General features: G+C 42.3%; 1 protein-coding gene across 1 annotated transcript in view; it reads left to right on the top strand.

The window, feature by feature from the left end:
* The window catches only part of LOC143820538 (macrophage mannose receptor 1-like), a 49,822-nt gene that overhangs the window by 27,055 nt on the left and 9,626 nt on the right, over positions 1–13,141 (top strand). Inside the window, exons 19-24 of the mRNA XM_077303498.1 lie at positions 1,649–1,749; positions 2,960–3,102; positions 4,016–4,130; positions 7,312–7,454; positions 8,759–8,888; positions 12,459–12,685. Coding sequence (XP_077159613.1) covers positions 1,649–1,749; positions 2,960–3,102; positions 4,016–4,130; positions 7,312–7,454; positions 8,759–8,888; positions 12,459–12,685 — 859 coding nt within the window. The remainder of the gene's footprint in view (positions 1–1,648; positions 1,750–2,959; positions 3,103–4,015; positions 4,131–7,311; positions 7,455–8,758; positions 8,889–12,458; positions 12,686–13,141) is intronic.

Genomic DNA, 13,141 nt, shown 5'->3' with positions numbered 1-13,141 from the left:
TAAAAAAAACCCCAGTTCTGAATGTTTTCAGAGTAACTAGATGTCTACCAATATGTGGCTCTAATCCACAATATGTGTGTATATATGGGTAAGAGCGTACATAGTGATGGTCAGAATTCTTATCTTTATTTACTCTGTAATAATAGTGGACTATAGCACACTACCGAATCCTTCATGTGTTGCTCTTTCGCTGAAGGAAGACATGGAAGAAATATGGAAACCTGAGATGACATTGGGAATCTAAGGTTGGAACCTCTAAAATGTGATTTAGCTGCAAGGTGCAGTCACAAGTAGGACTAGCACTGGGACCAGTACTAGAAAACTAAATCACATGTTAGAGTAGTAAAATGTTCTGTTCATTGTCCTCATCTGTTTTGGGATCAAGCAGCCAAGACACACCCCTGTTTGTGTTTTCTGGCATTGGGGGTTTAATGGGGAAAGAGGGGGGTGCATGTGATGAAGCGGCCCTCTCCCAATCAGCTAGGCATCCATGCTTCTCATTTTTAAACCTCACTGTTCACACAAAATCACTCATCGGAGTCCAGTTACCATGGCCAGTCCCTCATAAATCTATTCAAACGTAAATAGAGACCAAAACAGCATGAATCCCCAAAGGGGGAGGGGGATGCTTTATTGTTGTGGCATTTCTCCATAGCAATGCTGAAGTGTTAATTTAAAAAATGTTCCTGTGTTGTGTCATTACTGCAAGCAATGTGGAAGTGCCTTCTTTTAAAAGAAAAAATTAATTTCAGGGCTTGGGGGGGAAGGAAGTTCGAGTCCCTAAAACAACCACTGTGCTTTGATTGGTGTCTTACGGTGATTGACAAGTCAAGGAGTAGGGGGAGAAGTTCACTTTGTTTTCCCTTGCCACCTCATTGGTAGGCAAAAAGCCATGACAAGGCAGCAGGAAAACGTGTATCCTGTCAGGAAGCTTGCAAATGCATGGCTTCCAACTGCACATTTGCAAGCAGGAGGCGTTGTGAGTTTAACGCCTCTGTTCAGAAACAGTCACAGTATTAACCTTGTGGGTGCATCTGATTTAAAGTGAAACCTTTTGTTTGACTATGCATTATTTTAGTCTGCTATATCTTCATAAATGGACATTCACTATCTTGAAATAAACACAAACCATGGGGGAGAATTTTTTTTAAAACCAAGGATCCCTGTTCTGGATCCTCAGAGCATTACGCCACTTTTAGGAAGTATGAAATCAAGCTATCACATGCATCATTCCCTTTTTTCTTACTCCTAACTGCATACAGTGTATGAATGCCTTTCCCCAGAGACATTATGCACTGTATGTGACTATGACCGTTTACACACTGGAGGTTTCATGCCAGACTGCAGGCTGAGGTTTTAGTCGTGGCAGGTTGTCCCACCTCTTCCTGCGGCCACATGGGGGAGCATTTGGCCTGGTGAACCTCACCCACCCCCGATCTGTGCTCCTGCATGGGAGGTGGGGCAGTGAAGTTCCCAGTGCATAAACGGTTTCTGAGTGCATTCCCCAACAGCATGCTATTAAAAATGTAACTGAGCTACAAAGTAAAAACTCATACAATACCATCAATTTCCATGTAAATGTATACATTGTGAAAAAGGACCAACTACATGGTTTCACTTCTCTGTACGATCATATAATTTTCTTTAGGTGGCTGGATGGAACTTTAGTGACCTATGCAGCCTGGGGTCCCAATGAACCAAATAATGCAAATGAAGAAGAAGATTGTGTGATCATGTATGAGAGAACAGGCAAGTGGAATAACAATCGTTTATTGTTTTCAACTTTTTGAAATGTGTTAGGAGGACAAGAATCAGATGAGAGGTTCAAGCTGTTTGACTTCAGTGGTACACAACAACTGTTCCATACCAAATCGATAGCCATGGTTACTAGCTGATTAGGACCCGTTACTTTATATTGCCAACATGGTTAAAACCATTTTTCTCTAAATTAAAGGTAAAGGTAAAGATATCCCCTGTGCAAGCACCGGGTCATGTCTGACTCTTGGGATGACGCCCTCTAGCGTTTTCATGGCAGAATCAATATGGGGTGGTTTGCCAGTGCCTTCCCCAGTCATTACCATTTACCCCCCCCAGCAAGCTGGGTACTCATTTTACCGACCTTGGAAGATTGGAAGGCTGAGTCAACCTTGAGCCAGCTGCTGGGATCGAACTCCCAGCCTCATGGGCAGAGCTTTCAGACTGCTTGTCTGCTGCCTTACCACTCTGCGCCACAAGAGGCTCTGTCTCTAAATTAGTGCCACTTTAATAAGTAGGTGGGTCATGCTTCTTTCCCTGTCCAGAATGATAGGCAGATTTGCAACAAAGAAAGAAAAGGATATGACTGCTCCTTTGGAGCTTTCCATCACTTCCTCCATCCTCACCTTGCAGTATCCCGAGATCTTTCAAAGCATCAGGAGTAAACCGGAGTCTTTTTGTGGCCCCTTAAAGACTCAAAACATTTCATTAAAGCATATGCTTTGGTGGACTACAGACCACTCCATTCAGTGCTCTGAGTGAGGATGCACTCCAACATCTGAAGAAGTGAGCTCCCGTATATAAAAGGTTATGCGGGAAGAAAATTCTCTTTGTGCTTAAGGTGCTATATAATAAGACTCCTATTTATTTTTGTCATAGCACACTGATATGGCTAATCCTGTAACATTGTTTCCATTGTAATAGTGGAATGCAGTTAGAAATACAAACTGATTAATAAATGGAGTGGGCTGAGGTTGAATCGAGCTAAGACGAAGTGGCTGGGCTGGTATGCCAAGGATAATGCAGAACAACTCCTGACTTTTGACAGGGCCTTAAATGTTTATGCACAGAACTCCTTCTAGGACTTATATTATGATGGCAGTTGTCTTGATGAAGCCTTTCTTTGTAAACTTTCTTTTGTAATTGGCTCGCATATTGAAAGGGATATCACCTTACCAGTTAATTGCGTATCTTCTCTCTTCAGGCTTATGGAATGATATATACTGTAGTGCAGAGAAGAAATTCATCTGTGAAAGGCACAACAGTTCTGTCCGTTCAACCATTGCTCCCACATCCCCTGCACCTCAAGGAGGCTGTGCTGCAGGCTGGTTTCTTTTTCAGAACAAGGTAATCTCAAACATATCACATATGGTGCTGAAAGCAAAATAACAATATGTTTTTTTCCCCAAAGAGCCATAGATTCTGCAAAGTGCATTGTAAAATAAAAATGAGTACTTTCACAGTTTAACATGTATGTTTCTAGCCCCAAAATGTTTTGAAATAACCTGCAATCGAAATTTGCAGCATTTTTTCCTTTAAAAAATATTTATTAGTTTATAATCTTTAAAATAAACTGGCTATAGAACCATCGTAATATATAGAAATGTTAAAGAGGCAATCATGCAGGCCAAGACAGTTTACAATAAATGTTAAATTCATGTGGCCATACATTCTCATATATAACATGTCATGGGTGGGGAAAGATCCTTGCAGCCACATCTTTTCAGTGCTTCAAGCACAGGGGAGAGCAGGACTGAACAACTGGTTTTCCATAGTCCCAGTCAGACCATTCTCTGCCTTGACAGCAACAAGTAAGTGCTCTTTAATCACACTTATGCTTATATATTTATTCAAAAAAGAAATAGAGTTCACAGCAAAATTGTGGCACAATTATGGTGAGCCTCTGAGATCATGGGTTACTCTGCTAACTATGCAAAGTCAGAGTAGATCCAACCAGGATTTGAAACCTGATGCACGAATGCGGACATTCTGGCTTAACCCTGGCTTGTTCCCTAGTGCTACAGTGCAGACCAGGGTTGCAAAGTATGCAAGTGTGTGTGTGTGGGGGGGGGGGGGACTGAAGGCAGAATAACCAGTATTCATTGATGCAAATAGGATTTGTTAGTTTCACAAAGCAACCACATTCAAACAGTTTTTTTGGCTTCATGTCTGAATTCAGCCATAGTCTTATTACCTGACCTTGTGTATATTCCTCTCTCATTTTCATGATGGATTGAATTTTTGAGGGCTTTCCCCCCAGTGCTTCCAAATATTTGGTATTGATGAAGAAGACAGAAAAAACTGGAGTGCTGCACGTACCGCTTGCAAAAACCTGGGTGGAAACCTGGCAACTATACCTAACAAAGCTGTTCAAGGTGTGATCACTTCGTTAATACAGGTGGATGTTGGGGAAGGGGAGATTCCAGGCCCTAATCTTTTTTTGGGGGGGAGAATGTAGAGACAGCTGTTCATTTGATTTTACTGTGTTTATGTTGGATCTGGGTTGTATGTGGTGGGGCGTGGGCCAGAAGGAATTTTTCTCTGGACATCCCTGATAGCTCTCAAAAGCAAGGAATATTTATATTTTTCCATATTTTGCCCCAATTTCCCACACGGGGACAAAATCCCCTAATGTGATTTAAATAGTTAAATAATCATAATACAGTGTAAAGAAATAAGCAAGAAACAAACAACCTGGTCAGTGGGTATGAATCTGCTGGTGGTCCTGGGCCCCCGGGACATTTGTCCGGCCTCAGCCAGGGCCAGGGCCAGGGCCAGGGCCAGGGCCAGGGCCAGGGCCAGGGCCAGGGCCAGGGCCAGGGCCAGGGCCAGGGCCTTTTCGGTCCTGGCCCCAACATGGTGGAATGAGCTTCCAGAAGAGCTAAGGGCCCTGATGGAGATATCAAGGTTCCACAGGCCTGTAAGATATAGCTCTTCTGCTTAAGGCCAGGGGGGTGCCCGGAGTTACAAACTGGGGTCCCACCCAATTTTGAGTGCCATATATCCAGCGCAGAAGAGCTGTGCCTGAGTGAGTTTGTTTTGAAGATGCAGCAGGAGATTGAAACAGCTGATTGGAACAGAGGTTTTAACGCATTGTTTTAACGCTGTCTGTGGAATTTGGTTTTAGGATATATGTTGTATGGAATTGTGGATTTTAAATTTTATTCAATGTTATGGGCTACTCTCTTTTTATTGTTTGTAAGCCGCCTCAAGACTACCTGGTTGGGAGAGGCAGGGTATAAATCAAATTACAAACAAACAAACAAACAAACAAAGTACTCATTGAATCCTGGGCTGGGCTGGCCATCAGGCCTCAGGCTATGAACAATACACTAAGAGCTAACAGTCAAGAGTGCTTTGGTTAAATTTCCAGGTGTTTATCTACCTGGATCTGGCAACCTTGACTTCTGGAGGCGGGAGCTTGAAAACCCTATTCTCAAGGCTCTATCTGTAGGACAACTGTCTCCTACATTGTCCAGCCTGCCCTCTAAAGTCCTCTTCACAAACCATGCTCTTCATGCCAATGCCTTTAGAGGTGAAGCAAGTGGCAACCAAATAAAGGTTTTTTTCAGAAGTCGCCATTTGCCTATGGAATACCCTTCTCCTTGAAGTTCTCCTATTATCATTAAGTTGCCAGACCAAACATTGGTTTACCCAGGCTTTTAACTAAGAGGATGAATTTTAGGACCATGGTTTTAGACTAGAAAGTGCTCAGTTTTATCTGTTCAATGTTATTCCAATTAATTATGTTTTATATTTCATGAGCTACCTTGGACAGGTTTCCTGGAGAAGTAGTTTAAAAAATTCCTAAACATCTTCAAAAGTACACCCCCTTCTGAAACATACCCTTAAAGGGTAGGTCTAGTAGTAGAAAGGCACCCTTGCAAGTAAGGCCTCATCCTTTAGATTAAAAACTCCATATGGGGCGGCATACACTGACATCAAGAAAGGTTGAGAACAATATGCTAAATGCTTCCTGAAACCAATGAATACTTCATTTGTTCCTGGGAACATCTAGGCCAACTTTTCTCAGCTTTTCTACCATTGAGAAACCCTTGAAACATTCTTCAAGCTTCAAGAAACTCCAGAAGTGGCATGATCATACATAATATGGTTGGGAAGCATAGCTATGTACATGCCCTCCTGCCCCCCTTCACTCCCCCCCAGTCCCAACATTGGCCACTGGATAGGCCACATCACAGAGATTGCTTTTAGTAGAGGAGAGTGACAGACAGAGGTTGGTGTCAGAGAAGTGTGTAATTGATGAGCTCTTGAAAAATCTCTTTACAAATTTGTTCCAAGTTTAGACAAGTCAGTTGGATCCCAATCCAGCTCAAAATGCAAGGAATTCTTTTTCAGTTGTGCCCATTCTGAATCAAGCCCAGAGAAGAGCACTCAGAGTCATTATGATTTAAGATATGCTGTAGCCATTTTGTTTGCAGCAACGGGCTGTTGCCATCATGAGTAAGTGTTCTTTTGAGATTTCGTAGTCTTGATCGGTCCGCCACCAACATAAGACAATCTTACATGGAGGAATGATCTTATTTTTACATGGAGGAATGTTCAAATTAATGGTAATTTGAATTGTTTAGTTATTTATTTGAAGAGCCTCTTGTGGCACAGAGTGGTAAGGCAGCCATCTGAAAGCTTTGCCCATGAGGCTGGGAGTTCAATCCCAGCAGCCGGCTCAAGGTTGACTCAGCCTTCCATCCTTCCGAGGTCGGTAAAATGAGTACCCAGCTAGCTGCTTGGGGGTAAACGGTAATGACTGGGGAAGGCACTGGCAAACCACCCCATGTTGAGTCTGCCATGAAAACGCTAGAGGGCGTCACCCCAAGGGTCAGACATGACTTGGTGCTTGCACAGGGGGTACCTTTACCTTTACCTTAGTTATTTATTTACATTATTTACAGTTTGTCTTTGTCATTGAGATGAAGACAAATATAAACAACAGGATGGGACATGCAGTGAACAATGAAGGGCTTGGGCTGCTACAGAAACCTGAAAGCAAACAAATTCGAAACAAATCACAAGCCCTTAAACGTGTTTCTAAATGGGGTAGAAACTACATAGTAATGCACACTTAAAGAGATAGGCAGAAATGCGGTAGTATTGACCACAGTTCTTATCCCTTTATTGATGTAACCTTCTGAAACATTTCATTATTGTAGTGTCCTATTTATCTGTACAAACATTTATTAGCATGGAATTTTAGGAAGGTCTCCTAATATAGGCTTCTCTTGTGTGCTTTTCACAAGTCCTTCCACTTGCCATCATTATTATTTACATGGCATTGATCAGTCTACAGAAAAAGATACTTTTAATGGACTACATAAGGGGTAGTCAAACTGCGGCCCTCCAGATGTCCATGGACTACAATTCCCAGGAGCCCCTGCCAGTATTTGCTGGCAGGGGCTCCTGGGAATTGTAGTCCATGGACATCTGGAGGGCCGCAGTTTGACTACCCCTGCACTACATGGTCTTCATTCTGCAAGTCCATTCTTTGTGTGTGTGTACATGTAAATATATCTTTGTATTATCTTTGCTTTCACTCAGCTTTCCTTACCATGCACTTTGAAGATGTGCCGGTTGATTCTTGGATTGGACTACATGATATCATTGAAGAGAGAAGGTTCTTATGGACAGATGGCAGTCCTGTGCGCTATACAAACTGGGCTAGTGGTGCCCTTGGCACTTATGTAAGTCCAGACTGCAAATTCTTTTGTTCTTTTTGAAGCAATTCAATTTGCATCACCATTTCCCCCATTTTTTAAAAAAATTACAAATATGGAAAAGTATCCAGGATAAGCAACCCAAACTGTGAATAGACCCCTAAACCCTCACTGAATCTCAGAAGAGGACAAATCAGCCAAATGTGAACAAGATTACGTTTTGAGCATTAAATGTAGCAATTAAATGAGCTTTTTGTAGCTAGTTTTTATTCTGCTCTCTCTTTTCTTCTGTTTGAATTGTGCCAGTGGAATAAGTAGAGGATAATGCTCAGCTGACAAATCTGTAACTTGCCCACTCTCTGAAATCTTCAGCAATATCACCATTTAAAGACTTTCATTTCTCTTTCTGCCCTCTCTTAAATTTGGTGGATATTGGAATCTGTTGGAATTGCAATCTGTATGTGGGGGAGAGGGGAATCAAACCTGGCTCACCAGATTAGAAACCATGCTCTTAACCACTACACCACGCTGGTTCTCAAAAGTGCATTGAAAGTGCATGATCTGACATGTGTGGAATGGGCCCCAAAGTCCTCCTGGAATTACGGTTCACTTCTGGACTACTGAGATCTATTCCCTTGGAGAGAATGCCCTGCTGAGGTCCCTCCCCAGGATCTGCCCTCAAATCTCCAGAAATCTCCCAGCCAGGTTTCAAGTTTAACTACCATGAACAATTTCAACTATTTTGTGAAGAGAGAGCAGAATGGAAATATTGTGAGCATAGTAGAATATCAAGAGGGCCTCAGAAGTTGGACATGTATATTGAACATTATACAGAATCTGAGCATTACTCTCCAGATCTGTATTGTCTTCTCTGATTAGCAAAAGATCTCCAGAGTCTTCAGCATCCATCCCCTGATCCTTTTAATTGGGGCTGCTGGGGATTGGACGTGGGACCTTCTCTATGGCAAGTAGATGCCCCATCACAAAGTCAGGCCTAGAGAAATACTTAAAAAAAATAGAAGCTTAGTAGGAAGATGCTTCAGATGTTCATTTCTACACATTAGTCATCTAATAAAGAAATAGGAGATTTTTTTTCTCCAGGCCTGTTGGCGACAATAGCCTAATATATACCGACTCTTCTCTCATTTAAGGAAGATGTTCTGTATAGGTAAAAGCTTTTTAGCTTAGAAATAATACTTATCATGTATGTTTTTGACATTAACAACGAATACATACCAAAACAGGAATACGCAGATGGGATTGGTGACCAGGTAAAAGAGTGTTTATTTAGTTATGAAAATATGAATGAGTTTCCATCTATTTCTTTGAAGGGCCACAGGTCCTATTATAACTTCAATGAGGACTGTGTTTGTATGATAAAGACACCTGAGAAGTGGGCAGGAAGCTGGAAGGATAAACAGTGTTCAATAAAGTATGGATACATCTGTCAAAAAAAAACTGGTAAGTTTTAATTTAAGATAATTTATAGGCCTCATTCATTTCTTGCAATATAACATTTTGGTAACAAAAATGATGTTATTAATTCTCAATGCCATAGTAAATTATTTAAATCATGATAATCACTATACATTTTTTAAAATGATCTAGCAGGTGCCAGAAATTGTGGTATCTATTTTTGCACAGTTGTGGTATCTGTATTTCTACAGATCATTTGAAAGGAAACCAGAAGGAAGCTTGTGGGCTATTTCTATCTTAACTTCACAGTATAGAAGAATGGTTAGCTATCTCTTGAAAGAAAGACAAAACTTTCAGATGAACTTGTCAATGTAGGTGTTGCTGGAAAAGGCAATGTGTGGTGTACAAAGATGAGAAGAAGACCCTGAAGGGGCAGCAAGAGGACATGCAGTAATGGGTTTAAACTAAAGGATAACGATATAGGCTAGATATCAGGAAAAAAATTTCACAGTCAGAGTAGTTCAGCAGTGGAATAGGCTGCCTAAGGAGGTGGTGAACTCCCCCTCACTGGCAGTCTTCAAGCAAAGGTTGGATACACACTTTTCTTGGATGATTTAGGATGCTTTGGACTGATCCTGCGTTGAGCAGGGGGTTGGACTAGATGGCCTGTATGGCCCCTTCCAACTCTATGATTCTATGATTAGAATAGTGAGGTCAGCACCTTTTCATTCCTTGTCTATCTTCAGATGGCTACTCTTAGGAGCTAGTGGGCAATATCCCTCTTCTTCTCAGAAGTGCCACACTCAGTGTTACCCTCTCTCTCAGCTAGAGATGTAGAATAATAGAATCATAGAGTTGGAACAGGCTATTCAGGCCATCTAGTCCAACCCTCTGCTCAATGCAGGATCAGCCTAAAGCATCCTGGATATCTGTCCAGCCACTGCTTGGACTGCCAGTGAGGGGGAGCTCACCACTTCCTTAGGCAGTTGATTTCATTGCTGAACTGACTGGAAAATTGTTTCCTGATATCTAGATGATATCATTCTACACGTAGTGTAAACCCATTACTGTGGGTCTTATCCTCTGCTGCCAACAGGAACTTTTCCCTCTCCTGACAACCTTTCAAATACTTAAGGACAGCAATCATGTCCCCTCTCAACCACCTCTTCTTCAGGCTGAAGGTTCCCAAGTCACTCAGCCTGTCCTCATAGGGCTTGGCTCCTAGGCTCTGAATCATTCCCATCACTGTCCTCTGAATCCTCTCAATTTTGCTTATGTCCTTTATGAAATGAGGCCTCCAGAACTGTACACAGTACTCTAGGTGGGGTCTGACCAATGTGGTATACAGTGGGACTAAGACCTCTTGTGATTTTGATGTGATGGCCCTGTTGATTCAGCCCAAGGCTGCATTAGCCAGATTACATCTTGCTCTCATTTACCCATTTGTCTAGCATGTTCAGATCTCATTGAACTCTATCGTCTGAGGTGTTCACTACTCCTCCCAATTTGGTGTAATCCCCAAATCTAATGAGGAGTCTGCCTACCCCCTCATCCAGATCATTGATAAAAATGTTGAATAGAACTAGACTTGGTACAGAGCTCTGTGGCACTTGGCTGCTCACCTCCCTTCAATCTGATAAAATACCATTGGCAACCGCTCTTTGGGAATGGGTTTCTAGCCTAACCATTTGAAAACCCAGTCTGCAGTCCTCCAGTTTACCCATCAGAACATCATGGGGAACCTTGCCAGAAGCCTTACTGAAATCCAGGCAAACAATATCCACTGAGTTTCCATGATCTAATAAGCCTGTCATTCAGTCAAAGAATGAAACTAGTTATTAACCTATCTCTGTCTCTCCTCTTTCATAACATATCTACACTTGAATCAGGTTATGCACCATTGCTGTGTTAATTTCTCTGCCAAAAAATGTTTGATCTGCAATTTCTGGTACCAGCAAAGAAACATTCTGTGACATGATCTGGGGTTTCTTTTGGTATTGTAGTTTATGTTGATATTTTAAAAACTGGATTTCCATTTGTAATTTTTGGATATTTATTTCATAGTTTCATATTTGTTTCATATTTGTTTCATAGCTTCGTTGTAGCGCTTTCAGGGAAATCCCAAAAAGTGGATTCACCCTCCGGAAAGCGCTACACTCCTGCAACCAATCTGCAACACTAGCGGGAAGGTTCTGTGCATTACCATTGTTGCGGTTTCTACAAAGTCCCTCCCCCTGGCTCTCTCCTCTGATCTTCCGGCGAAGCGATCGCCATTTTTTTTTCTCCGAGCGAGCGGAGATCAACGCACTGGCGAGCCTTCATTTAGCCAGCGAGGCTTCCCCAGCTGCAGTCCCTCTGTTTAAAGTCACTAAGCACAAGCACCACAGAAGCCCGTTTGCTGGTTTATTTTCCCTTTATTTTTCACAATGTTTTCGGCCGAAAATCGCGCCCGTGAGGGGGGGGGGGGATTTTTTTTTTTTCATTTGGAGGGAGCGTGGCAATGATGAAACGGCAGCTCAAACACCACCTGCTAGCTGGATGGGTCTCTCCGTAGCAACGAATCAACGCTTTAAGGAAGGTTTTTTAAAAACCTTCCTTAAAGGGAAAGGGGCTGTTTTGGAGCATGCTAACGGCCGCCCATTGGCTGCTTGACGGCCAGGGGCAAGATGAGCTCAGCAATAGCGCTTCCTGGCTAGCAATTTTTGCCGAGACCGGAACCCTGTGGGAAGCGATAGAAATGCAACTGGATTCCACTACAAAGGCAGGTGTGCATAACGACGAATTCCACTATTTTAAATGGCGATTTTTCGTTCTGCAAACAATTTGCAACATGGATCCCGGTGCGGAATGGCCCTAGATTTGTCAACGTCTCATCCTGTCCATATTTACTTTGGTTTTGGACATTTTCTGTTGAAAAAGCGCAACATATAATGGAAACCAGCTTTAGGAAACCACAAATCTTGCAGAACACATGGTGCACTGATGGGTGGCAAACAGCTTGTGGCCTGTCCATATATAGATAGATTCCATCCACCTTAGTTTAGTTGAAAATCTGAGTTAGAAAGTAGGGGAAAGCAAAGATGAAATGGAAATCTTATGTACACTAACAACCCGGTGGAATGAGATCCCAGAAGAGCTAAGGGCCCTGCTGGATTTATCAGCAGGAGCTCTTCCACCAGGTGTATGGTTGAGGCCAGGGTAGAATCACAGTTTTCCAAGTAAAATCTGCATGGCACCTCATTCCCAGTGGGAGATAATTTGGCTCCCGGCTGAACAGGGAGGGAGGGGGAGTGGAGTTATAAGAAGGGGCTATTTTTATTGCCTACCCCCATTTGTTGTGAAGGGATGTTTAAGGGATTTATTTACTGGTTTTATTATGTGAACCACCATGAGTCCATGTGAAAAGCGGTGGTATATAAATCTAAACATAAATAAAATAAATAAATAAAAACAGTTTTCATTGGAAGTCCTTGTATAAATGTATTTTACTATGTTGTGTCATGCTCTAACCTTCTGTCTGTGATATCTAGGGAGAGTCCCCTTGATGCAGTCAGCTGGTTCAGGTGTACAGTTTTAAATCAGTGTTAACCCTTTCTCTTTATGACTTTGGCATAGACCCTGAGCATTACTCAGGAACAACAACTCCAACATCTGGCCATATATCTTATGGAAACAGCACCTATTCTTTCACTAAAAATGCAACATGGGAAGAAGCCAGAAAAGAGTGTCATTCTAAACACTCAGAACTTGCCAGCATTCTGAATCCCTATAGCCAGTCATTCCTGTGGCTTCTGGTGATGAAATATGAGGAACCTGTATGGATTGGTCTAAACAGCAATGTGGTAAGATCAAGGCATACATGAGCGTAATGCTATTTGTTCAGTCTGAGGGTTTATATTCAGATGGTGCTTCTTTTATAACAATGTAGGCAGTCTGTTAGCTGGCACTGTTGACAATGCTATGTATTAATAAAATTTTCAATCAGCTTTGCATAAAATTGGTACCTAATTTTTAGAAGAAGAAGATTTGGTTCTTATATGCCACTTTTCTATACCCTAAGGAGGCTCAAATTGGCTTACAGTCACCTTCCCTTTCCTCTCCCCACAACAGACACCCTGTGAGGTGGGTGAGGCTGAGAGAGCCCTGATATCACTGCTCGGTCAGAACAGCTTTATCAGTGCCATGCAAGCCCAAGGTCACCCAGCTGGCTGCATGTGGGGGAGTGCAGAATCGAACCTGGCTCACCAGATTAGAAGTCCGCACTCCTAACCACTACACCAAGCTGGCTTTAGTCAAAT

This window comes from Paroedura picta, chromosome 11 (genome assembly GCF_049243985.1).
Source record: "Paroedura picta isolate Pp20150507F chromosome 11, Ppicta_v3.0, whole genome shotgun sequence".
NCBI lineage: Eukaryota > Metazoa > Chordata > Lepidosauria > Squamata > Gekkonidae > Paroedura > Paroedura picta.
Note: the sequence above shows the minus strand (reverse complement) of the source record. Positions and strands in the feature narration are given on the sequence as shown.